At 38.1% G+C, this 27961-nt stretch overlaps 3 protein-coding genes across 5 annotated transcripts in view; 2 read left to right on the top strand and 1 right to left on the bottom strand.

Moving 5' to 3' along the window:
• The first annotated feature begins 356 nt into the window (after positions 1 to 356).
• ttc1 (tetratricopeptide repeat domain 1) lies at positions 357 to 14536 on the top strand. Of its 2 annotated transcripts, none has more exons than XM_067424487.1 (8): positions 357 to 431; positions 1022 to 1600; positions 1720 to 1780; positions 4086 to 4198; positions 6735 to 6771; positions 6927 to 7075; positions 10876 to 10930; positions 13083 to 14536. In XM_067424487.1, the coding sequence occupies exons 2-8, from the start codon at positions 1046 to 1048 to the stop codon at positions 13217 to 13219; spliced, it is 1107 nt and encodes a 368-aa protein (XP_067280588.1). In that variant the 5' UTR covers positions 357 to 431; positions 1022 to 1045; the 3' UTR covers positions 13220 to 14536. The 2 variants fall into 2 exon arrangements, with proteins under 2 accessions (XP_067280588.1, XP_067280589.1); XM_067424488.1 differs by lacking the exon at positions 357 to 431 and adding an exon at positions 492 to 610.
• A 1029-nt stretch (positions 14537 to 15565) lies between these two features.
• On the bottom strand, positions 15566 to 24223 carry pwwp2a (PWWP domain containing 2A). Of its 2 annotated transcripts, XR_010899126.1 has the most exons (3): positions 23115 to 24223; positions 15770 to 19727; positions 15566 to 15677 (listed from the first exon to the last, which is right to left on the bottom strand). XR_010899126.1 is itself a non-coding variant. In XM_067424486.1 (2 exons), the coding sequence occupies exons 1-2, from the start codon at positions 24161 to 24163 to the stop codon at positions 17789 to 17791; spliced, it is 2988 nt and encodes a 995-aa protein (XP_067280587.1). In that variant the 5' UTR covers positions 24164 to 24223; the 3' UTR covers positions 15566 to 17788. The 2 variants fall into 2 exon arrangements, 1 of the variants encoding a protein (XP_067280587.1); XM_067424486.1 differs by having other exon boundaries at positions 15566 to 19727.
• Positions 24224 to 26427: 2204 nt separating this feature from the next.
• The window catches only part of fabp6 (fatty acid binding protein 6, ileal (gastrotropin)), a 2160-nt gene continuing 626 nt past the window's right edge, over positions 26428 to 27961 (top strand). Inside the window, exon 1 of the mRNA XM_067424489.1 lies at positions 26428 to 27314. Within this exon, the coding sequence (XP_067280590.1) occupies positions 27248 to 27314 (67 nt within the window). The 5' untranslated portion in view covers positions 26428 to 27247. The remainder of the gene's footprint in view (positions 27315 to 27961) is intronic.

Raw genomic sequence — 27961 nt, 5'->3', positions numbered from 1 at the left:
CGACTGGGTCAGAGCATCTCCAAAACTGCAGCTCTTGTGGGGTGTTCCTGGTCTGCAGTGTTCAATATCTTTTAAAAGGGAAAAGTGGTGAACCGGCGACGGGGTCATGGGCGGCCAAGGCTCATTGATGCACGTGGGAAGCAAAGACTGGCAAAAAATGCATTTTATTTTATTTTTACTTACATTTAATTGTCTTTTGATATTTAAAGCACAATCAATACTACAAATTATTTGTCCAAATTGAACTAAATATTTATTTATTCTGATATGTTAAATAAAATATTTAACCGCGCTCCGAAACGCAAATAAATATTCCAGTGAGCAAACACGATGTAGTGAGTTTCTCACTACATATCCCAGAATCCTTTTCTACCCATGCGTCAGGTCGTGCGCGATTAACCGGAAGAGACGTTATGGCTCATTTCTAGAAGGTGAGGAAGAATTACTGAGTGATTGTTTTTATCTAAAATGTTCTGTTAAAAATATGTGTTTTTCATAATTCTTATAAATATTAATATTAATGCAAGTTAAACTTTAAAATAATGTATTTGTGTTTGCCGAGTGCAGAGCTGATGAAGTGAAATCAGTCCTGTTATCACATGTGCTAATAGTATGTTTTGACTGATATTTTTGGTCTGAATCTGTGAATCTAAGCTACTTTATTACATTGTCAAATGTTATTGTGATTTCTCGTTTTTGTTTAATGAAGTTTCCTCAATGTAGAAACATTACAGTATAAAATGTTACTATGTATGCCAGCTCTGAAGTAAGCATAATGACACTTATGTTGATGACAACACGGCGATAAACAACAAAGCATATTTAGTTGTACATGGTAGTATAAAGTGAAGTATGTATTTTAGACCTATTGCGTACTTGTTTTATATGACAGTCCATGAAATGGGTGTGCTGTAATTTCAGCTTTTTATCTAAATGTATGTTAATTTAAAAATATTTAGCAGGGCTTGATGTGAATATTATTTGAGGTCATTTACATTAATTTCACTATAATACAGTTCAGGTTGTGGTGACAGCACAACTCCAGATGGAGACAGAGTCCGAGAAGCTTTCAGCCTCCATGGCAAACACATTAAAAGTGTCAGAGACCAGAGAAACCACTACAGACCAGGAAGAAGACTGTTTCTATGACTGCGAGGACACATTACCCACTGAAGATGGACACTCTGATGTTAAACACACAGAGAGGGCTCGCAGTGATAGACTGAAGTCAGATGCCAGGACAGAAAAAGACAACAGGTTAGAAACTGAGAGACATGGAGAAAACATGGATGACGCTGACCGGTTGTGTATGGATAACACACCAGCAGATGATTCTGAAGAGCACGAGGACAGGTTGGCTGAAAAGAGACATGACTCATTAACACGAGGTCTGAGTCCTGGGAAAGCCAATGATGAAGATTTGAGTCCTGGGAAAGACAATGATGAAGAACAGGAGAAATGGGAGAGGTTTGTGGACAACGATGAGAAGAGAGAGAGTGACTCGGATTCAGAATTTAAAGAAGAGGCGGTCAAGGTGACAGAGTATGATGAGGAATACCTGCGTGAGCTGGAGAAAGACCTGACAGAAGAAGAAAAAGAGGTTCTCCTCCTATTATTTTTCACATTCAGTTCTTCCTGTGCCATATTTAATGCCATTGTCATTGATGTGCTCATGGTCTCTTGGTATATTTATTTATTATTTCTTTCTTCCAATTACAGAGCAGAAGAAAGGAGAGTTTAGAGCTGAAGGAGAAGGGCAACATGCAGTTCAAGAGTGGAGGTAAGACAAAACCAGTCAAAGATACACTCACGTAAAGGATTATTATTAATAATAATAATACATTTTATTTGTATTGCACTTTACATTTGTAACAAATCTCAAAGTGCTACAGTTAAAGGTAATTTAAAAATGGGAAAATACAAATAGATTAAATAGTTAAAAGACAAGCTCTCCCAAAAATAAAAGTTTTTAGTCCTTTTTTAAAAGTCTCAAGAGCTTGAGGTGCCCTCAGAAGGTCAATTATTAGGAACACCTGTTCAATTTCTCATTAATGCAATTACCTAATCAATCAATCACATGGCAGTTGCTTCAATGCATTAGGGGTGTGGTCCTGATCAAGACAATCTCCTGAACTCTAAACTGAATGTCAGAATGGGAAAGAAAGGTGATTTAAGCTATTTTGAGCGTGGCATGGTTGTTGGTGCCAGACAGGCCGGTCTGAGTATTTCACAATCTGCTCAGTTACTGGGATTTTCACACACAACCATTTCTAGGGTTTACAAAGAATGGTGTGAAAAGGGAAAGACATCCAGTGTGCGGCAGTCCTGTGGGCGAAAATGCCTTGTTGATGCTAGAGGTCAGAGGAGAATGGGCCGACTGATTCAAGCTGATAGAAGAGCAACTTTGACTGAAATAACCCCTCGTTACAACCGAGGTGTGCAGCAAAGCATTTGTGAAGCCACAACACGCACAACCTTGAGGCAGATGGGCTACAACAGCAGAAGACCCGACCGGGTACCAGTCATCTCCACTACAAATAGGAAAAAAAGGCTACAATTTGCATGAGCTCACCAAAATTGGACAGTTGAAAACTGGAAAAATGTTGCCTGTTCTGATTTCTGTTGAGTCATTCAGATGGTAGAGTCAGAATTTGGCGTAAACAGAATAAGAACATGGATCCATCATGCCTTGTTACCAGTGCAGGCTGGTGGTGTAATGGTGTGGGGGATGTTTTCTTGGCACACTTTAGGCCCCTTAGTGCTAATTGGGCATCGTTTAAATGCCACACCCTACCTGAGCATTGTTTCTGACCATGTCCATCCCTTTATGAACACCATGTACCCATCCTCTGATGGCTACTTCCAGCAGGATAATGCACCATGTCACAAAGCTTGAATCATTTCAAATTGGTTTCTTGAACATGACAATGAGTTCACTGTACTAAAATGGCCCCAACAGTCACCAGATCTCAACCCCATAGAGCATCTTTGGGATGTGGTGGAACGGGAGCTTTGTGCCTTGGAGGTGCATCCCACAAATCTCCATCAACTGCAAGATGCTATCCTATCAATATGGACCAACATTTCTAAAGAATGCTTTCAGCACCTTGTTGAATCAATGCCACGTTGAATTAAGGCAGTTCTGAAGGCAAAGGGGGTCAAACACAGTATTAGTATGGTGTTCCTAATAATCCTTTAGGTGAGTGTATATTGGTTTCTTACTGTCCGTTCATATCCGTTTAATTTGTGAAGTGGCACAAACTGCTGTTTACATAGTTCGCCAAAAAATAAAATTGTGTCATTATTTACTCACCATCATGTTGTTATTCCATCAAGTTTTTACATAACTGTATATATATATATATATACATATATATATATATATATATATATATATATATATATATATATATATATATATATATATATACATATATATATAATATACAGTTTCCACCAAAATATTAAGCAGCACAACTGTTTTTAACTTGTTTTCAACTGTGAGCAGTAAATCAGCATACTAGAATGATTTCTGAAGGATCGTGTGACACTGAAGACTGGAGTAATGATGCTGAAAATGCAACTTTGCATCACATGAATAAAATACATTTTAAAATATATTTATATAGACAAGTTGTTTTAGATTGTAATAATATTTCATAGTGTTACTGTTTCTGCTGTATCTTTGATCAAAGAAATACCGCTTTGATGAACATAAGATAATTCTTTCGAAACATTTAAAAAATCCCTTAACTTATGAATGTTTCAAGTCGAATCTGAAATCATAGATTGACACCAAAATGTAAGTAATTATGCATAATACTATGATAATCATTGAAAAACAACTTAAATTTCAGTGTTTCTTACAAACATTATCATATCATACTTGAATATAGTGGTCTTTTCTCATGTTTTTATGTGGTCAAAATGAAAAGAGCTACTTCAAGATTCTTCACAAATTGTATGTTCTACAAAACAAAAGAGGCTGAGTAAATGCCATAATTTTTTTTATCTTTGGCTGAACTACCCCTTGAGGAAGCTTCATATTTATTACAGATATTCTTCTGACATATGATTGTTTACAGAGCATGTAGATGCTGAGGAGTCTTACACGGCCGCTCTGCGAGTGTGTCCTGTGTGCTACAGTAAAGAGAGATCCATACTCTTCTCTAATCGAGCTGCTGCTCGCTTGCATCAGGTAAACTTCTGGTTGTTTTTTTGTGCAGATAAAGAATGTATATTTCTTTTTTATTTTCTGGTGAGACAATCAGGTGTAGAGATTCTGAGGACACCTACTGTTTGCTTACAGTACTGCACTGCATACAGGTGCTGGTCATATAATTAGAATATCATCAAAAACTTTATTTATTTCACTAATTCCATTCAAAAAGTGAAACTTGTATATTATATTCATTCATTACACACAGACTAATATATTTCAAAATGTTTATTTCTTTTAATTTTTATAATTATAACTGATAACTAAGGAAAATCCCAAATTCAGTATCTCAGAAAATTAAAATATTGTGAAAAGGTTCAATATTGAAGACACCTGGTGCCACACTCTAATCAGCTAATTAACTCAAGGCCTTTAAATGGTATCTCCTGTTCTGTAGTCTAGTTCTGTAGGCTACACAATCATGGGGAAGACTACTGACTTGACAGTTGTTGAAAAGACAACCATTGACACCTTGCACAAGGAGGACAAGACACAAAAGGTCATTGCAAAAGAGGCTGGCTGTTCACAGAGCTCTGTGTCCAAGCACATTAATAGAGAGGTGAAGGGAAGGAAAAGATGTGGTAGAAAAAAAATGTACAAGCAATAATAACCACACCCTGAAGAGGATTGTGAAACAAAATCCATTCAAACATGTGGGGGACATTCACAAGGAGAGGACTGCAGCTGGAGTTAGTTCTTCAAGAGCAACTACGCACAGATGTATAAAAGAGAAGGATTTCAGCTGTCGCATTCCTTGAACTCCTAAACAACAGACAGCATCAGAAGCATCTCGCCTGGGCTAAAGACAAAAAGGACTGCTGAGTGGTCCAAAGTTATGTTCTCTGATGAAAGTAACTTTTGCATTTCCATTGGAAAATCAGGCTCCCAGAGTCTGGAGGAATAGAGGAGAGGCACACAATCCACGTTGCTTGAGGTCCATTGTGAAGTTTCCAGTCAGTGATGGTTCGGGGTGCCATGTCATCTGCAGGTGTTGGTCCACTGTGTTTTCTGAGGTTCAAGGTCAACTCAGCCGTATCTCAGGAAGTTTTAGAGCACTTCATTCTTCCTGCTGCTGACCAACTTTATGGAGATGCAGATTTCATTTTCCAACAGGACTTGGCACCTGCACACAGTGCAAAAGCAACCAATACCTGGTTTAAGGACCATGGTATCCCTGTTCTTAATAAACTTGCCTGACCTTAAACCCATAGAAAATCTTTGGGGTATTGTGAAGAGGAAGATGCGATCTGCCAGACGAAAACAATGCAGAAGAGCTGAAGGCCACTATCAGAGAAATCTGGGCTTTCATAACACCTGAGCAGTGCCACAGACTGATCGACTCCATGCCACGCCGCATTGCTGCAGTTATTCAGGCAAAAGGAGCTCCAACTAAGTATGGAGTGCTGTACATCCTCATACTTTTCATGTTCATACTTTTCAGTTGGCCAAGATTTCTAAAAATCCTTTCTTTGTATTGGTCTTAAGTAATATTCTAATTTTCTGAGACACTGAATTTGGGATTTTCCTTAGTTGTCACTTATAATCATTAAAAAAATGAAAAGAAATGATGAAATATATCAGTCTGTGTTTAATGAATGAATATAATATACAAGTTTCACTTTTTGAATGGAATTAGTGAAATAAATCAAGTTTTTGATGATATTCTAATTATATGACCAGCACCTGTAGAAACAGCTTAAAGGGATAGTTCATCCCAAAATTAAAATGTTCTCATGATTTTCTCACCCTCAAGCCATTCTAGGTGTATATAACTTTCTTCTTTCAGCCGAAAACAATCAGAGTTATATGAAATATCCAGGCCCTTCTCAGATTTGTAATGGCATTGACTAGTGCCTAAGTTTTTCAAGCTGCAAAAAGTGATTTTTTTTTGTAGTAAAAATAGCGGTTTGTAAGTTTGTAGTAAAAGAGGTATGTATGTAAGTGAGGCTGTGATAGATTTACTGTATTTTAAATTTTGGCATCCAAAGCTGTATAAGACTCCTAGAATAACTTATATTTGTCCACAGCTCATATAGAGTGTTTTTTGTCTACTGAAATTTCTCTGAAAGATAAAAAAAAAAAATATTCAATTCATGTGCACTCATAATCTTACGTTAACTTCTACCTTTTATACACCTTGATTTAACCAGGCAAGTTACTTAAGAACAAGTTCTTATTTTCAATAACTGCCTGGAAAGTCAAGTCCAGCCCTGCATTTTATATCCCACCCTCAGATATACCTGACAATAAAGAAGAAAAGACAATGGCAACTTTTGTTTCATGCCAACTTTAAAATGTGTTCTTATCATCAGATGCAAACTCTCATTGTTTGTTTTTGTGTTTTTGGCATAAGCATGGATCAGTAACATGTTGGTTAATAGTTTTTTAAACTTTACAACTTACATGGATTTTTGCTACTGTCATCACAGTCACTAAGCGCTCAAATTAGATTTCTTTTGTATATGCTTATCCATATATTCTACTTGCATATTAACTTCATAATTTTATCTGACAGGATAAAAAAGACAGTGCTATCAGTGACTGCACTAAAGGTAAGAGTATATCCTGCACACATTGTGGTCTTGACCTAGAAAAAGTACAAGAGTCACTACATACATTTGCCGGCTATATTTTTTTCCTTTTCCTGTGGAAATGTGATTTGAAACAAATATGTTTCACACATTGTGGGTTGTTCTGTCATCCACAGCCATAGAACTGAATCCAAATTATGTCCGTGCCATTCTGCGGAGAGCAGAACTCTACGAGAAGACAGAAAAACTTGATGAAGCTCTAGAGGACTATAAAACTGTCTTGGAGAAAGACCCGGGCATCCCTGCAGCTAGAGAGGCATGTATGGTGAGTGTCTTTATGCCAGTGGCCTTTTGACTCCCAAAAGCCTGACACACTTGGTTATATATCAGCATTCCAGAACTTTTAGGAGCTGCTTCTTCACACAGTATATATATAACTAGCAAATTACATTTCATATGCATGATGTTCCTACGTCTCGATCACACCTTTTAAACCAGTATTCTTCATTTATCCAGGGTATCCCAAATCCATGAAAATCCTGGTTGTTAAAGGATCTTGCCACTATTTTTGAAAATAGGTTAATTTTCCAACTCCACTAGTTAAACAGTTGAGTTTTAGCATTTTCAAATCCATTCAGCCGATCTCCAGGTCTGACGGTAGAACTTTTAGCATAGCTTAGTATAGATCATTGAATCTTCTCACTCAAAAAATTGTCCAAAGAATTACAATATTTTTTCCTATTTAAAACTTGACTCTTCTGTAGTTACATTGTGTACTAAGACTGGCGGAAAATGAAAAGTTGTGATTTTCTAGACTGATATGGCTAGGAACTATACTCTCATTCCTGTGTAATAATCAAGGAACTTTGCTGCCGTGCCATGGGTGCAGCGGCGCAATGATATTACGCAGCACCTGAAAATAGTCCCCAGCTAGGTAACTTACAACGTGACCAGCACTAAGTTTGTGTAGTTAAGGCATCTTTACACAGCCGAGTTAAGGCGGGTCTAACGCGGGTCTGTGTCTGCTCAAAATTCTGTGTAAATACGCGATGCCGCATTAAAGCAGACTTAAAATATGCCGGGTCTGACCCACCTCGGCCCCTAGTATCAAAGGCGACATAGAAGCGGTTTTGATTCAGTGTAAATGAACGCGAACCTGTGCCGCCTTAAACTACATCATTGTCATGACAACCACCTGTCAGCCAGCTCACTAGGCGCGAGAATCAAGAAGCAGCAAGGAGACAAACCATCTAGCAATTAAAGTAAATGCTTTCTGTACTCACATCGTCAAGCTAACCACTGTAGTGTTCGCCGTTTGTAATCTTCCTTTGAAGAGACTGGCAGATCAACGCACTGCAACATTTCCCCTCAGAAACGATAAATGCTTAACCCAGTCGGCGTCACTGCAACCCAGGTATTATAATCTCTTGGAGAGAACGATATTTTATATTAGATTTGATATTTTCTGATATATTCTATCTGTTGTCCTACATTTCGTTAAAATAGACTGAAGTTTGGATTTTTCCCTTAGGCATAGTGCAGCCTAAAAACTTGAAATAGCCTAGGCACTCAATCATTATGGTTGTAGGCTAATTTGTCTATAAGCAACATTGTAGAATATTTGAGTTTATTTAAAGTTGTGTATTTTTTAATTATCATTATTATTAGGCTATGTGAATATTTATTTAGAACATTTAGCTTATTACCGTTCGTTCCCCGGTTGGGTTGTAGCCTAACTGCCAGAGAAGGGCTAAATTTAATTTGCATGGTGGTAGTTTTTACCATTTCGTTATTTTGGCTCAAAAATTTGTTTTTTTGGAAATATTACCTTAATTTAGAAATGCTTTTGAAAAATTTTTATTAGCCTAATAATAAAAAAATTAATTAAGACAGCGTGTGGAAATTTTAAAGTGCATAAACAATATTCCCAGAATCTTTTTTGTTATTGTGACATAAAAGTAGAAAATGTATAGTTTATAATTATGTATATCACCTAGGCTATCTGTATCATATGGCAAAAAATTACAGAGTGAGTTGTTCCCGCTGTCATAAAGGAACGGAATGCGCCGGCGCTTAATTTCGTTGGACAAAGGGTTAAAGAAAACTATAATGTCATAGTTAGGCTATGTTTAAATATTAGCCTATAACATTATTTTTTAATTAAATAGCCTAACTGTCTGTAGGCTATAGGCCTATTTAATAAAGACGCGAACAAAAATCGTCGGTAATGGATTGACGTGTAACGTTTTTCTGTTCACAATTAGACAGAACTGTCAAATATTCGGGTTCATGTTATACAAGCTGAGAACTAAACTTCGTTTTGGGGAAATATTACAATCCTGACCACTTTTACAGTCTATGGGCTCAGAGAGATGGGGTATGCAGCCTGGTGCTATAATGGAGATTCCAGATCACTCTTCTGTGGTCAGAACCACGGAGAACGACCGCGGACAGGTCCGTCCTATGCACCGAAACTTTTCACAATGCAACAACATATTTAAAGAGCATTAAGCTATAAAAAATATGTATTATGTGTGGAGGGGAAGCAGCCGCTGCGAGCGCAGACACAGAGCGGCCAGATAAACGGGGGAGCGACTGCAGTAGGCTATGGTGTTTGTGCAAAACTGCGGAAAAACTGCAGAAAAAGAGCGGGTGTTGAAACCTGTCACCGAGAAAAGAGTGTGTGTATCCCCCACGGATGCGACGCACTGTAGCCTAGCCTACATGTTGTGAATGCTCTAAAGTGACTTTCTGTTTCTTTGTAAAAAACTTTGGACCTCTTTTAATATGCGGTATTCTACCCGTAATAATGTAGGCTATACTTTCTTTATAGCGTTGTCAATCAGGCACAATTTTATTAAGAAATATAAAATAACTATACCGTAGCCTACAATAGAAGAATTGCAGAATTACAGTAGAACTACAGAATTATGCCAAACATCAAAAGCGCTTTATAGAAGGCAGAAAAAAACGATTTAAAATTCCGTATTTTTATTTTAGGTCTATTTTTATACATTTTATTATTTGTTTTAAATTAATTTATAACACTTTGTTAAAACTGTAGTTTTAAATAATGTTCAAGGCATTGTGACCCGCGATTTTAATTCCTGTGTAAATGCACTTATATGCCGCTTCAGAGGAGCATTGAACGGTCTGTGTAAATGCACATTTTTGTGATTTTATGCCGCTTCAGAATCGGTTTCTGTGCCGCGTTTGCTGTGTAAAGATGCCTTTACAGAGTTACAGCCGGCAAATTATGTTGACGGAAGTTAGCCTATTTTCAGGCTATGTTCCTCTAGGGGGTGATATAAAATAAGTAGCATGTTGATTTGTAGTAGCTTAATATATTTTAAAGATTGTTTTGTCATTTTAAATTATTTAAGTTATCTAGAGGCCCACTTGGAAGTTTGCTGAGGCCCCCTAGTTGAGGAACACTCATCCACATCTTTAACATATTTATCACTAATGTATGTTACAGATTCAGTTAGAAATCTTTTTAAATAGCATGATCTTATATTATTAAAAATAGAAAGTCATTATTGACTGATTACTGCCCCAAAATAAGTTGTTTTTATAAAATGGAAGACAGAAAATACAGGTCCTTCTCAAGAAATTGTGATAAAAATTCACTATTTTCCATAATGTAATGATAAAAATTAAACTTTCATATATTTTAGATTCATTGCACACCAACTGAAATATTTCAGGATGATTTTGGCATACAGCTCATGAAAACCCAAAATTCCCAAGTATTGAGTGCATAACTGAACATAATTATTTGAAGGTTGACTTTTTTGTGTATTAAAAACACTTTTCTTTTATTGGTCGGATGAAATATGCAATTTTTTTGAGATAGGAATTTGGGGTTTTCATGAGCTGTATGCCAAAATCATCAGTATTAAAACAATAAAAGACCTGAAATATTTCAGTTGGTGTGCAATGAATCTAAAATATATGAACGTTTAATTTTTATCATTACATTATGAAAAATAATGAACTTTCATCACATAAGCTAATTTTTTGAAAAGGACCTGTATATACAGGTTGTATACAGTTTTGGGACAACATGAGATTGAATAAATTAAACAAATTAAATAATTTATTGTCTTTGATTTTCTCTTTCAGCGGTTGCCACGGCAAATTGAAGAGCGCAACGAGAAGCTGAAAGAAGAGATGATGAGTAAGATTACGTTTAAATTTTTTGTTTGTAATTTTTTTGCTGTCCATGGTCAGAAGAGGTGTGAGATTAATTTTATTAGATTAATTTAGAGCAGTACTAAATAAAATAAAATGCCTTTTTTTGTCGCTCCTTTTTTATTGTATTTTTTTCTTTAGGGCAGATTTTCCTAGTCGACTGTTAGTCATTAATTTAAGCATTTTTCAGACCTTTTATATATCAAAAGGAAAGTTGATTTCTCAATTCATCACCCCTTTAATATAAACATAAATATACATTATAAACAGACAAATAAATAAATATACATTAAACTGAAACATTTAAAAGAGAAATATGAATGCAGACATAATCAGGCTAATGGACAAGTAGCCTTAAAATCAAATAAAAATGACTCAAACTAAATAAATATTTAATAATATGTATATGAATAAATAAATAGAAGCTAAATGTAACCCTTGACATAATGTGGACAATTAGGCTATACATGACTCCAATCTCAGTCTTCTTAAATTATGAGAAAAGAAACGTTGTCGGGGAGAAGTTGGCTCTGTGTCTTTCTCACAATATAGCCGGCCTTTAAGAAGATGCGCTCTGATTGCGTGGACGTGAAAATGTTGTGCAGTAATTCTACAGGTGTTTGTAAGCGTCTGACCTAAACCGTATTATCTGACCATCACTGACTTTTGATTATACAGTGAACAATGTTCTCTTCCTTTGTTTCCCTGGCTGAATACTTATTCACCCCCCTGAAAAGAGTAATATGACTGTAATGTGATTTGGAAACACCCATAAGGCTACAGAATTGTTGATATTCTGTGTGATGACATTAGTCTGAATATTTCAGTGTAGCAGTACTATTCATTTTGAAGGTTGTCTAAAAAAAACCCAAGAAACATGCTTTCTATTAAGCCAATATAAAGTTCTAGTCAGATCCATTAATTGGTGTATTTAAAAGAGTCCTTATAAACCAAAGAACCTTGGCTTGAAAAAAGCTTGTTGCATAAATCATATTTGAAATCTCTAATGTAGTCTTATTGAATTTTTTTCTTACTTGACCATAAAGTGCAATGCATTGAGACAAACACTCCTGGCCATAAATTGGCCGTATAGAACAGGTCAAAACAACAGCACAGTCAATTAGGAGATATTGAAAAAAAAAATCCAAAATCCACTTTTGTCATAATGAAAAAACCTTTTATGACTATTGATAGTAATAAATGTATATAAAGATAATTATATAATATTATTATTATAAATTATTATTCTAGTGTTTAACTAATATTTTTATGTTACAAAACAAAACATGGTTAACATATCACTTATCAGAAACTTGAATGTTAATAAATTACTATTGGTGTTAATTATAAAACAATATTGGCTGAGCTCTAACACTACGCTCATTTGTATTATGATTTTTTTTTTTTTAACTAAAATTATAGTGTTGGCAAAAATAGTGTAGAGTATAAAACAACTACAAATTTCTCTGTTTTTCATTATTGGTTAAATGTTTTTTGTTACTTTTGCTATGCTTTCTCAGAGCACATGCTGGGGTTTTCTGTTTTAAGGTATTAATAAATGACAAACAAAATCTGCATGTTTCCTCTCAAGATCAGATGTCCACTGTTGCTGTCAGGTTGAACTTACTGCAGCTCACAGTGAAGGGTGTTGCTGTTGAACACTTCATATTGATCTCACTGCAGTCCCAGCCACAGAGACAAAGCTCTCTATAATCGCTTTAGACCTTTAGAGTCTTTAACCTTTTTCAGGCCAACTTGTTGGTAGAGTTGGAGCAGTGGGACCCTGTTGCATTTGAAGCCTAGCCTATATTAATGCATTTATACACTTTAATCGCATTAATTGCAAATCCAATAAAATGTTCATTACTGGTGTACAGTCATATGCACTGTACATTTCAATTTTATTTTAAGGGTTAGTTCACCTAAAAATTCATAAAGCTATATATATATATAAAGACAAAAAAGAAAAGAAAAAAAAACAATATTTCAGTATTTTTGATCAAATAAATGCAGCCTTGGTGAGCCTAAGATACTTCTTTTTTTAACGTGTGTGTATTTTGAAGATCCTACCAGTAGTCTGAGCTTTTGAGCTTTTTTTATTGGTAGATCATTCATTTGTTTTCTCTTTATCTTCTCAGGTAAGCTGAAAGACTTGGGCAACATGATTTTACGGCCCTTTGGTCTCTCCACCTCCAACTTTCAGGTCAACCAAGATTCCAACACCGGATCCTACTCTGTTAATTTTGTTCAGAATCCCAATAACAACAACAGATAGCAATCTAGAGTCTGTTATTACAGTGATAAACTGTCAACTGCTGCATTCACATGTGCGGACTACCCAGTCGTATTCCCTGTCTGTACTAATTCACTGATGCATTTTTTGCAGAATTGCTTGTCACGGACATGTAACGCAAGCTGTTTCCATTTTAATTTGCCCAATTACATTATCCCCTCCTGTCAGGTGGCTTTTAAGTCTGTATTATTAGATCATTTTTTTCTCGGCATGCCAGAGTGTTACGTGTGCAGTGGAAGCAGGAGTCAGTGATCCACAGACTGTCAGTCCTGAGAATTATGGCCTTCATCACCTCATCAAAAACGTGTGCTGTAATCAACCATACCTGCGTTCACATTAAACCAGCGGTGTCTGCATTGTGTATTGTGACTTTTCTTGGATGTATGTAATACAGCATTTTGTTAAAGAATATACGACACACAACTTGGTACAAGACAAAAAAACAGGTTTAATTTCATAGAGATATACATTTACTACAGTAATAAAACAAATGTATTCCCATGACCACCATCTTCATATGTATAGTCAGGAGAGCTTTACGATTGTACTGAAACGCATGTATGTACAACAGCAAGACCGAACGCGTGTCAGCAGCTGTTCCTCTCTCTTTTAATTCCCTTTTTTTACAGAACTCCGGTTGAGCATGTGCAATGAATGATGCCCCCCACGGCTATTAGGAAAACCTCGAGGCGAACAATCTGAAAAAGCGTTGTACGATTGAGCGATAGAAAAGATGCATTCTTTCTTACTGTCTTAATTAGAAAATCATTTATAAATGCAGGGGAGCACAAAAAGGGTAACGTCAACTAAACTGGCTCAGAGTGGTTTGTAACGCTACAAATTGCATTGATAATTTCATGTATGCTGTGGCAGAGTGGAAAACTTCAAGCTCTCTTCAAGAACAGTCTAGACTGTATTAAGGCTCAGAATTGCTCAATATAAAGGAGCATAGATGTTAGGAAAGAACACAGGGATTTCATCCAAGACTACAAACACAATAAGACCCAATCTTGTGAAATATAGCACATGCGATATTTATTGCATTTTTACACCAATTTTTGTTATCTTAAAAGCCCTGCATTAATGTATGCCGGTTTGCCACCTCGAATCCACAACGGCTGTAACTGTGCTGTTCGTATTTGCAAGTGTTCTTTCACACTTTTCTTAAAACACTAAAGCCTGCGCAAACACAAATCTGGTTTGAAAAATTATTTTCAGCATGATTGATCAGGAAAGAGTCTGTAATTCCTTGTTATAAATATATAATTCTTTTCTTAAATAAAAATAATTTCTCCATTACACCTGCTTCTCCAACTGTGGATGGCTCCTCTCATCTGACTGGCTGCTGACCAATAGCAGTGCTCTAAGCAACAGACCAATCAGCAGCTCTTCAGAGTTGCAGCACTGCAGAAAAAAAGACAACAGAAGGTCAGAATTTTATTTCCCCATCAGGTTATATATCAACTTTACACATTAAGATTTTAGGGCCTTAAAAAAACAGTGTGAGAAACGTATACAGCGTAACTGATATTTTGACTACTAACTTTATTAAAGCCCTTCTAGGGCTCATTAGTTTTTCAGATGTCAGTAATCTTATGGTTGAAGAACAGAGAAAAGAACAGTCTTCCTTTTACTAATTGTGTTGGCATGTTGACGCTACTGCGCTTCTGACATAATCTGACTTCTATTTCGGACAATTCCTGGTCAATAACGGACATAGTACAGATTCGATTCACAGAATCTCACAAAAAATCTAGCTTTAAACATGAGCTACACTGATTGTTACATTTCTCACATTTACATTTTATGGATTAATTTTTCTCAAGATGCCAAGCATAGCACCACATACATATAACTAAACATGTATATTTAAAAGCAAACCAAACATATGATGGGATTAATGTTTCATGTGATTGATATCCTAATGCACAGCTGTTTTTCTATTGTAATGTGTTAAATCGTATTAATCCAAGACCACATGGACAGCACAGATCCACTGAAATGAAAAGTCAGTAAGACTATTTAAGCTTAATAATGTACTGTCTAGTGTAGACTAAATATAAGTCTGGCGCATTATTTTCCCTACTGTTTTCTCATCTGTTTGCAGGTATGAAAATGTTTTTTTTTTTTTTTTGCATGCAATGGTTAACTGTGAAATGATAGAAAACAGTCTTGGTTAGACTGTCCAGTGACTGTTTTCGTTTTAGAATGGAAAAACAGCTTTTCCCTAAACAGGGTTGTGCACTGGGCTACACTTGAGACATATATACGGTTTGAAGTGAGAAATGATATTAGAAAGATAAAAATACAACAATAATGACAACTAGATAAAATTCTTGAAGTTCACAGTTTATTTATATACTCTTAAAACATCAGAAAACATGTACACAATATCTTCAACTGTTACTTTTTTTTCAATGGTTTTACAGCATTCTCTGACCTGCAAACAGATAGAAATAAAAGTAAAAAGATGCTGAAATAAAACAAAGCCAACCACCAAAATAAATACCATTTTTACTCCTTTACACAAACCTCCATCAGTCAGTCAGTGTGGTCTACCAAGCATTGTTTTTTTCCTCAAGTCTTCGATCTCTACCTGCTAAAGTCATATGTGGAAAGACCCAGATATCATACAGTATATTTCCCTTCTCAGATGTGTAAATAAAACTGGACAGTTTAAGATGCCAATGGGTATGCAATGCAAGGACAGAACCATGATTACAGACAAGAAAAAAAAAAGATAATGCTCATCCACACAAATAAAATCGTTGGTTCTTAGCATTGAAATAAGATCCAGGCCATTCATCTTCCAATCAGTCAGGCAAAATACATTTGGAACACTTTACATACAAATGTGTACTCCACACCTTCAGCCCTATTAAGCAAATAGTGAAATGACAGAAAATAAAGTTCAGGCACAACAAATAAGATTAAAACACAATAATCCTTAGCAAAACATTTCAGATGAGAGACAATGAATACTGGAATCGGAACAAATCACTGAACAACTAAACCAGCCGGAGGCCCATAATTATGACGAACAATCACACATAAGAACTGCTGCCTTGTGCTCCAATGCCCCACTTTGTGGCGGGACACCACAGTGGACAAGTGTTTTATTTTAATTATTTAATGGAACTCGGGTTAAGAGTTTTGCATTCCACTGCAGCTACATAAAAACGTATAGTTTGCTTCGTGATGAGAGGTGCCTAATTTAGAAAAACACATGGAGCCATTAAAATGCTCATTATTCAATTTAACATATGCACTCCCAAATCCATGCAAAAAACAAAGCTGGGTCGGTGGGTTGGCTGAACAACAGGAACATTTTTGCCATAATCAGATATATAAAAAGCATCTCCAAGACACAAACATGACAACGGCAGGGGGGAGCAAAACAAGTGGAGGAAGAGAGAAAAAAAGAAAAAAAAAAGAAGCTGTGAACAGGGCAAGTAGATTAGGGAGGAATGAGCTTGGGAAGCAGATGTTGTAGCTGCGAGGGGTTGGGAAGAGGATGCACAGTTAGGCTGGCAGGTTTCTCCGTGTCTGAGGTGGAACTCTCTGTGTTTACAGAGTCGCTGTGCTCTCCTCACAGTGGCACTTGAGGTGACTTCGGCTTATAGGCACCTCCCCCCGTAACAGCAGCTCGACTGGCTACAAAGCCACGGCTGGCCAAGAGCCACGCCCAGATCAACAGCCGTCTGCTCGGATCACTGAACTTGGATTAGTCGACTCAGAACGTCTGAGAAAGATCAGCACCAATTAAGTCCCTTTTTCTACCTGAGCGAGGCACTCTACGTTACCCAACAGGGTCAACTTTTACAGTTACACAACTTCCATAAAAGAACACAAATAAAGGATGGTCTAACTTGAATTCAGTTCATGTAATCTTAGGGCAATTGGACAGAGACACTGTCTAGAAACACTGTAGTGTTAGAAAATGCAGCAGGAATGATCTGACACTGTGAACCTATAACACTTCCGCTGATCATCCAAAAGGAAGCATTAACTCTGCTAAGTTAGGGATCCAGACAAAGTAGTAATCAACTTGTAAGGGTTGATAATCATTTGAGAATGGGCTCAAGCAGAAATTCACACACGCCTAATTCTTCATGAAAGCTATTCAAGCTCACTAAAAATCCCACTCAGAGCATTTGCTTTTATGTTTACAGGGACCTTTAACAGCAGACAGTGACCAAGAATAACCAAGTTCAAGGCAAACTGAAATATTGTGGCCACTCAATAACCCATAAAACCTTTTCCTACGAATCTCAGTCATCAGCTTTCCATTATAATAAAAGTATGATGATATGACAAGATCAAAAGACTGGTTACATAGGGGCAAACATTAGATACTTGACATGAAAACCATTCAATTCAATCCCCTTCTCTTGCCTTCTCAACAAAAATAAATTAGTCCTGGTTGCCTGGCTGACATTTTTCTGTTTCACTCTGGAAGCTGCCTGGGTACAGCAAAGTTTGAGAGGTGTCAGAAGGGGTACAGGGCCAGCTCGGGTGACTGTTTTGCCTACCTTACTGAGGCATATCACCTCACGTCTCAAACTGAGTTAACAAGGCTCGGACCTCAGGAGTGAGCTGCTTTGCAGCCTTGGCCGCCTCAGTGATGGCTTTACGATACAGGCCCTTTCTCTTCTTGTCAAAGCGAGACTGGAAGTTTTCTAGAAACGGGGCAAGCTGAGTAATGGCCAGGAAGGAAGTGGTAGGCGACCCAAACCAAGAGACCCGGGCCTCCTGCCTGACTAAGAGCCCATTATCTTTGCGACTCACTGTGATAGCTAGGATGCGGGCGGGCCACCAGGGGAAGCCAAGGATTTTGGCCCAAACAATGTCCCCTACACAAATTGTCCTGCCATCCAGGGCAACGCACTTTGTGACGTTTTTGGAAAAGACTGCAGCTTTGAGGGATTTACTGCGCTTTTTGTCGTCCTTAGGAGCAGGGGGAGAGGGAGAGGCAGAGGCAAAAGCGGAGGATGTGCCAGGGGCAGGGGCCGAACGCAAATCACCAGGAGGGGGGAAGTCAAACGTTTCGGTAGAGCTACACTCAGAGTTTGATGACTTTAAGTCATCTGCACTATCGATGCTGCACATAGAGGTACTAGAGGAGTCGGTCTGGCTGGGGTTAAGGGTCATGTAGACCACTAGGTTACCAGCCTTGCTCCCACGCGTCTCCCGCTTTTCCTCCCGCCCCTCCTGTTCCTCTGTCTCAGCCTGGGGTTCCCTGTATTCCGGAGCTGGAAGGGGATCGGGTTGTGCCTGGCTGAGTAGGGACTCATTCGGTTTGTCTGGCCTCTGGGGCTCTACATCTGTGGTGACTTGGCTAGCAGAGCAGGAGGAGGAGGAGGAGCGTGTGGAGGTGCAGCGGGGCACGACTGGCTTAGGCAGTGGTAAACGGCCCCCTCCCGGCACTTTCTCCAAGCAAGGCGGCTTACATGAGGAAGAATCATTTTCTTCATTACGGTACCTTTGGGGCTTGATGCGCATCCTGGGTGGCAGGGGGTTGGAACCTGGACCTCCACTAATCTGCTGCAGACGCCGGGTGAAGTGGACCTTCTGGTGGGCTTCCTGGAGGGCTGCAGCCCTGGTTATGGCCTTGGTGTTCCCGCTACTGCCTGTGTCTGTCTCTTTCTGTCTTCTTTGAGCCTTGGCCATCTTCAGCACCTCTCGTGCCTTGGAGTGGTCAACATTTTTGCTCTGAAGCACTTTTTTGGCATTGAGTTGCACTCGAGAGTTGGCCGAGGACGTTGTTGTAGTGGACACCCCCTTTACCATTTTGTTCCCAGCAGCTGCACCTTTGACCTGACTATGGCCCAGAGAAGAGGCGGTGGATGATGACACCCGTATGGCTGAACCCTGCCGTTTGGGCCCATCAGTACTACGGCCCTTCTCTTCAGACCGTAGATCACTACGGGGCCGCTTACCAGCAGCTGCCGTCGCGTTGTCATTTCGCCGTCTTTTGGCATCATCACTCCGGCAGTCTGAAATGGGGCCTCTGCGTGTCTCACGCTTGTCCCCTTGCACCACAGCCCCTTTACATTTATCACACAGAACTTGTCTTGGTCGGAGCTTGATGGCATTCATTATAGAAGTGGGCTCCTCTCGATACAGCCTACGTTTGGGCCGCTTAATTTTGCGGGGTAGAGGCTGAGGTAACGATTGGTTGTAGGTGTCCCTGATGAACAATGGAGGTGGATAAGGGGCCCCCTCCTGAAACAGAGGAGGTGGTTTTGAGGTCCATGGGTTAGGTTGAGGGTTGGGACAGGGCTGGGGTGCTGCAGGAGTCTCAGCAGGGTCCTTCAAAGGGGCATCCGGAGCATCCACAGGGTCCTTAATTGGGGCATCACTAGGTCCTTGAGCAACACCCTTATCAGTCTCTGACTGAAATGCTTCCGTCTTCAGCTGCATAGATTCTGGTTTGTCCTTATACTCTCTCTTGGGGAACACAGTTATAGGAATCCCGTAAGGACCAAACCTGAGGTACAGAGGATACGAAAAGACAGTAAGGTTAAACTGAACAGAACAGTGAGGTTGGGGTCTAATCCCCATTTCCTGAAATCTAAACAAAAATAACTAGATTACAACTACTAGACTATGGAAACTAACATGCAACAATAAAATGTAGCAGAGTTGATTGTTCAGTCATAGAATTGAAGAGTTACTCTGAGGTCTTGAACCACTACATTCATAGTCTAGTCTCCCATTGTGATTTTGCTGTTACTCTGGAGGGTTTTAAATCAATATTTTGCAAAAAAATGTTAAGTATCAATCACACTATTTTTCTGGTTTCATTTAAATTTTATCTTTTCACAAGACTTGGATTAAAGCACTTTATTCAATTTAAATTCGTTTTACAATGCCTTTTCAATTGTGGTTTTCAATAGAGGGACAGAAACCTTAGGTTTGTACGTCTGTATTTATGATTACAGATGGGAAGAATGATGATTAACTGTCAACGCAGTAGTACATCAACAAAGAAAATGCATGAGGATAAAATGCCACTTCAGCTATATATATATTCAATGTGAGCCAAGTAGAATTTACTATACAATAAAAATAATTCAGCTAACCATTCAGCTTATTTCAAAAGTGCATTACTACTATCTGTAACACAATGTAAAAACCATCAAATTGATTTTGATACTTTGGTGGTGTAAAATAAGAGTGTAGAAAACACTGACATTGAAGTACTGTCCCTTAAAAAAATGGGTTGAGTCTGTGATCTGTTGAATGTCAGAGAACATTGTTCCTGACTTGCAATAGCTAATGCTTTAGAAATGAGCAATCCAAAAATCCTGAGATATGCTTTTCTTCCATAAGAAGTTTCATCCAGAACCTGGGAATGACCTAACATTGAAAAATGCAAATGAAGATAGCCCTTAGAGCGCAAGCTAAAAATAAATCGGACAGTATGTCTGGCAAACTACTTCAACTCCATGACACTGACTGTGTTCAGTTTATGTACTGCGGTTTTATACGTCACAGTGGAAAAGTAGGACCTTCAGAAGGAAATTATTCCACACCAGAACATTGGTTGTGTTTTTAACAAATTATTGAGTGAATAATCCATCTATCCATTCATCCATATCTATTTTGTTTCATCACTCCAAAACATGAGCAATTACACTGAACAAATTAAAGACAAAATGGAAATTGAAGAGGAAGTTTAAGTTTTTCCCCACACTCTCACAGATGGCCCTACTCACAAGAAACATGAAATTAGCTGAGCTAGTGACACTTTCTCAATTAAAAACATTTTTTTGCTTCTGTTTGAGATTCGCAGCTGCAACATATTTCATCATTAACATGCTAGAACACAAAATACCAATGGTGGGGCCTTTAAACGAATACTAAGACTTAAATTAAGTTAAGCTTCAATAGCAGCATCTGTGACATGCTGTGAAGTATAGCACATGATTTAATTTCCTCCCATAGTTTGTAAAAATAAAAAACAAGCATGTACAAATGGAGGTCTTAAGCTTAACTTTTAAATTCAGAAAATTCCTTTAAAATAGTGGTCAGCCATGTCAGGGTTTTCCAAACACCACTGGGAGTACGTGAAGGAACTGAAGGGGGTTTGCGAGTTGGTGGAAGGATAATTAATTATGGTGAATGCAAGTAATTTATATTTCTATAGCACCTTTCTATAGCAGTCACACAAAGCTTTACATCCAAGCATTAAAAGGAAATTTAAAAAAAGGTTGAAGGGTGGGCAGCTTATGCTCTGGTGTCACGGCTTGGTTCACAGTTAGCTCTTATATGAGAATGTGACGTGCACTTGGTTTACTTTATTTACACAATTGCATAATATACAACATGTTTATGGATAGAAGCACTATCATTCCACCAATATAAAAGCTTGAGCGTTTTAAATTTGAATGTGAAGATTTTAAGACAGGGGTGGCCCATCCTGGAGATGTACCAACCTACAGAATTCAGATCCAGCCCTGATCCAACACACCTTTCTGTAATTATCAAGTGCTCCTGAGGATCTTAATTAGCTGGTTCAGTTTTGTTTGAACAGGTATGAAGCTGAACTTGGCAGGAAGGTATATCTCCAGGAACATGATTGGCCACCCCTGATTTAAGGCATACATATTATTATTGTAACTTGTAGAGTAAAATCATTATTGTAATTATTATTTACTTTTTGTTTTACAGTACAAAATGTAATTCACACAGTAATGTTGTTCTGTCTTCAAACATTTAAACTTTATTATTATTATTCAAGTTTCTAAAATACCATGAGTAAAATATCCATTTAGTTGTATGGACTGAGACACTATCAAAACTAAACCACGGCATGCACTTTAAGGTCCATCTACAATCAGTTTATCCATTTACTTGCATGTGACCATTAACCGGCATCACTGAACTGTGAACATTCAAACGAACTGTTAAATTATTGAAATAATAACAAACTCTTAATGGGTATTTAAAGTAAATATTTTATGCCTAAGGGGTTCCTGCTGACAAAAAATTGGGGAGCTCTTGGTCTGTCAGTGGTTAGAATAATTAATTGGTTAACTCATAAGGTCTATCAGTGTAGAGAAATGTTCCATAATTTTCAGCTAATGTAATAATAACTTCCTATCAATGTTGCTGGACAGGTTCTTCAGGACACCTTCTCTACACAGCAACATCACAAGAATGTTTCATGTCGACTTCACAAATGAGAACTGAACTGAGAGACTGGAGATCCCACTGCAGGCTACACGGATGGCACTATAAATTGGGCACAGCTATGATTCATATCTGACACTGAGAGAAAACGTGTGAACAAGGGTGTTGAGACAGACAAACTGTGGGAGCAATTTGTAGGGTGTTAATCACCAACATAACACTGTCTCCCCCCTTGGTTATTATGATCTTTGTCTCCCTAGTTACATGTCTGAATATGAGTAGCTGACATGAAAACTCAAGTAGTGATAGTAGTGTCCTGCAATAAGACATTCAACATCAACACTATGGTTTTTAGTCATTTTTATGACCTTAAAAACATTGTAAATTTGTTTTACTTCACCAGCCACACCGGTGAAAATAATAGTAAAATAAAAATATTTCTGTAATGTGCAATGTACACTAGTAAATGTAATTTTACACACAAACATTTAGGAGAAAAAATATGAGAATAAAAGGCAATTAAATAGGACGGATAAAAACAATAAGAGACGCTTAACGTTGTAACTCTACACTCCAAACTATACTAACAGTTTACGTTAAACTATAAAAATCGTTTATAACCTAAAATGTAAAGATAAAGACGCTCTTTACTCCATCTTTTTGACAGTTACCTACGAAAGCCAACTTTGCTGGATGTAAGTGGACACACTGAAATTATTTGGGCAAATACCGTGTTTACCTTTTCGAAAGGTCCATGAGTACCCCGGAAAAGAGCTTCTCGCCTAAGCGAAACGACACCACGAGCGCATCGTCGATGATGTGATCCAGCGAGACTCGAACCTCGGACCCGGGCACCAGGCGCTCCGCCGTCTCAGGTGGGTCTTTCCTTTGCGATTCCCTCTCGGGTTCACTGAGGTCCGTTTTGAAGCTCTGGTGACGAAGAGGATGCGAGCGGACTCCTTCTGACTCTACCGATGAGATGAGCGACTGATCCACCACCGCTGGAAGTTCAGGAGAGTCCTTGCTGGAAACAGTAGAAAAGTCACTAATGCAGCTCTGACCCACCGATTCTCCCAGCGACGTTTCCTCTGCATTGAACAGAGAATCCAGGTGATCTACGGGGTGCGGGATGTCATGGCAATCATGCTCGTGAGATTTGAGTTCCGACCCGAGAGCATCGCTTGCGGGTTCGGGCTCCGGGTCAGGCTGCGTGAAGCCTATGAGTTCACACTCCAGATCGGTAGGATGGCTTGACACGGGTTTGGAGTCGTATTCGACAGACAGAGACAGTCCAGTTTCAGGCTCCGATGGAACCTGAGCGGGAAGGGAATGCAAGAAGACCACGGAGGGCTGGGAGTCGGAGATGGAGCTGGGGAGCAAAAGGCAGGGGCTGGATTCGAGAGGACTGACCTCGTTTGCAGCCTCCACCTTCGGCGAGAAGGATCCCCCGTAATCAGAAACGTCTGTACACATGTAGTCCATAAGCACGGGCTGCTCGGCTGTGTCCAAGCGGCCCCAGGAACCCCCAGTTTCGGTGCGCTCACCGTCCGCATGGGCAGCGAGGGCTTTTCCCGCGGCTTGAAGGTCCGGCCTTCTGATTTCCATTTGGACCTGGCTGCATTCCTGAACTGCATCCACATCCTCTGGTTGGTGACAAAGCTTGATTTCCGGGACGGAGTGTGCCTCTAGATCGACCACATGCTCTCCTGGCTCGGGTTCGTATTCCACCCCGTCCCCCGCTGTTGTTGATGCCGCAGCAGCTCCTGGCTCCGCAGCCACGGCCGCCATTTTCTTTCCGCTTTGCAACTACTACTTGGCCCTCTCCTCCTGGTAGGTTAGAGCCCGCCCACTTACAACTACTGACACTTCCCATTAGCTGCTTCAACGTGTGGTTGTTATTAATTGGCTCAGGATCTTGTCGTTCAAAGGAAATCCCTGGAAACACTATTGTGATTGGCTTCTATTATGTCAATATACTTTATTATGGGGATACAACTTTGGTACCACCAGGGGCGATGTCGAGGTGTATTTACGTCAGGGTTGGTTGGTGTGGTCCATTTGATATATTATTCTAAACGTTGCTGCTATAATTGCAAACCAGCGTTGTTATTGTTAACTAAAACTAAAAAGTAAAACAGCTAACAATCGTGTTGGTAATTTAACTAAATAAAATACAGACTAAACATTAGACATCTTAAATAAATACGTTTTATTACTAAATATTTAAAAATGACGAAAGCAAAATTACTTATACTAAAATTAAACCTGTAAATATAAAAAGTTGTAGGCTATTAATAGCCTGCTAGGCCTTTATTAATACTAAAATAACAATGTTGCCAAAATGTTGAACAAATCTATAAGAATTCCCTCTGAGTTTCAATACAATTAATTTATCATCATTTCTCATCATAACAATGTAGGCTAATCTGAGGTGAAACACCCTCAGAAAAACAGATTTATTAACATTTATATAAAATTTGTTGAAAAACGGTTCATGAAATGTATATAATTTCACGTGAAAAGTATATTTAGTGAACTGGTTGCTCTGTTTCACAATAAACTTTTAATTGAAAACATTTGTAGGTGACCAGTGTGCACCAGTGCTATCTTTAGTTCTCAGAAGCTAACTTTTGCATATTTGATAAGCTCATCTAAACCAGCGGCTACTGTCATTGTATAGTCAATGATCTAATGATCATCAGTGCACTGACCTTTCACCTTTCATTATTGTTAGTGGTAAGGAGTCTACCCAGGTTATACTCAAAATATAAACACGCACACAAAAATGCATTACATTCGCTGTCATGATTTTTCTTTGCCATTATTCATATATGTGTGCGTTTATATTTTCAGTAGTGTTAGCATAGTCAGCTGTTTATTAGTACCTATAAAGCACATATTAATGCTTTTTTTCTGCATGACCATATTCCACACCCCTTAATCCTACCCAAAACCTAAACTTAAACGCTACAAAACTATACCTCATTAACGATTGATGCAGTAAATTAGGAGTTTATTGAGGCAATAGTTTTAGTTAAGTGAATTTGTGTCATACTAGTATTAACAAATATTATACTAATTATTCGATAAATGTTCTGATTTCACTGTCCTTTCTGAAGTGGTTAGTCTCCATTTCAACATGACACATTTATTGTATGTTAAACCTAGAGAAACATATCAAGAAGAGAGGTGGTATTATAAAAGTTTATGTTTCACTATGGTTTTTATTTATTAAACTGTTCACTTGGTGAATATGTTGTGAAAGGCGAAGTTTAACGAGTGTTTTGCAATCAAACCATATAATGTAAGTGAAACACTTTTATGACATCACAATCCAAGTATCCTTTTGACATTTAACCGGTCAGTTATAGCAGCTTTCCTAATCTATTTAAATTACTTTTACTGCTAAATTGCAGTTCATCCTAAATAATTATATATAGGCCTATATATTTTTATAAGGGGAAAAAAACCTCTGTGCAAAACTATCCCATGATAGTCCTCAACTTCACTGATAATAATGTCTCATCATCAAATGACCTTTGATGCTTCAAAGAAATCTCTAAATCCAGACAAATGTCACACCATGCCGTGTTCCCCAAGAATCAATGTGTGCTTTCAGAGGTGAGAGCTTGCAGCTAGCACTGGAAGTGAAAAAGAAAGCTCATCCTGTTCTGTTTCTGCTTTTATCTCTCTTCAGCTCATCATTCTGCTAGATCTGTGTGGTGGATCACTGGAGCTGAAATTTATCTGTAAAATCTCAACATAAGACTTGAGAGAAAAAAATAAAACTTTAAGGACAAGGGCAAGGGAGATGATGCAATGAAAGCTGTATTCTATGAGAAACCAGCAGAGGTTTATGTGCTGAAGGGCATTGACCTGCCTTTCCCTCCTTTTAAACTTCCAGACAGACCGTTTTAAGACAATTTATCTGATATTCCAGCATTTTGATTGATGAATTTAAGTTGCTTAAAAGGATAGCCCACCTAAAAAGAAAACTTCTAGTTACTGACCTGTATGACTTTCTGTCTTTGGAAACATAAAAGTTTTTTTTTTTTTGAAGAAGAAGAAGAAGAAGAACATTACAAACCAAACACTGGAGCCCTAGTGATTTCCATTCAAAATGTCTTCTTTGATGTGCACAGAAGAAAGAAAGTCATGCCGTCTTGGAACAACATGAGGTTGGATTTTCATCTTTGTGTGGAGTATGCCATCCTCAAATGGAAAAGAGGATTGGATATTCACTGAAGAGAACAGCGTACCCTGATGTTTTGCTCAGTTTTTTAAATGTATGAAAGGTTTGTGTAGTTATGAATCACTATCTACTGGAACATAAAGTTCAGTCTGACATAAAGCACTTTCTATCCTTTCAAAAGCAATATCAAAGCAGATGGCCTTCAAGCTTCCGACTTGACAGCTGTAAACCAAAACCTATTTCGGAGCTGGTTGAGATACTCGAGTCTACACAAATGGGAGATATTGCTATGAGACTCCCATTAATAATCTATTTGTCATTTATATTAACCATATAGAAGACAAATGCAATTTCCATTATAGCCAATGTTATTAAACTACAAACTTATATGCTGTACTGCAAAAGATTTTAAGAGTCACTGATGTTCCTTCATTGCCCATGTATGGTACATCATTGCTACCCAGGTAACCAGCCTTGCGGTCATGCACTTGATGACTTGCTCTTTTGTGAGGCCATTGTAAAAGTTTATGGCTTGGTTATGATGATGGTGTGCCCATAATTTCATGAAAAAGAGGCAGAGTTGAAGAGCGGTGGGGTATATAAGTGCAGGAAACTCGACCCATCAGTACCTCAGCTCTCAGCTCGATCTTCCTCTCCACTCAGCAATCAACACCCAAACCATGGCTTTCAACGGAAAGTGGGAAACCGAATCTCAGGATGGATATGAAGAGTTCTGCAAACTGATTGGTAAGCTGATTCTTTTCAAACAACTATTTTGTGCTCTGCTGGTGGTAACGCCAGTGGAAGAGTTACTGCTCCGAAAATTCACAAATTGCTTCAATTTCTGGCCGGCCTTCCATCCACTTAATCACAGGTTGCTCTAGTTTAGACTGTCCTTGTACCATGAATTGATTTGGACTAGAACATGTTGTCCTACATATCCTAGTGTGTTTGCATATCATTTGCAAGCATTTCTTAAGGTTGTTATGTTACCCAAAATATTAAGGTTCTTTATGGGCATGTATAGTTTACAAAGAGCTTTTACTTTCTATAGAAAGTTTCCTTTGCATAAAAGGTTTTTTATAAGGTAATTTATGATATTAAAATGTTCTTCATGCTAAGAAAAAAATGGAACCCAAAACTGTTTATGGCACATGAAAAATCCCCTTTTGGAACCTTTATTTTTAAGAGTGTAGATTTCAATTGAAATATATCTGTGCATATTTACATTTATTATATTTTACTCTTAAAAATGCTTTGAGAATCAAGCCCCACCTCCTTTATTAGTTTAATTGTATTTTATTATAACTCTGTCCCCTGCTGTGGCTGGTCTTCTTAAGTGTTTATTGGTACAAATTAGTGAACTCAATAAATAGTAAAAACTGAGCTACTCT

This window comes from Pseudorasbora parva, chromosome 18 (genome assembly GCF_024679245.1).
Source record: "Pseudorasbora parva isolate DD20220531a chromosome 18, ASM2467924v1, whole genome shotgun sequence".
Taxonomy (NCBI): Eukaryota; Metazoa; Chordata; class Actinopteri; order Cypriniformes; family Gobionidae; genus Pseudorasbora; species Pseudorasbora parva.
Note: the sequence above shows the minus strand (reverse complement) of the source record. Positions and strands in the feature narration are given on the sequence as shown.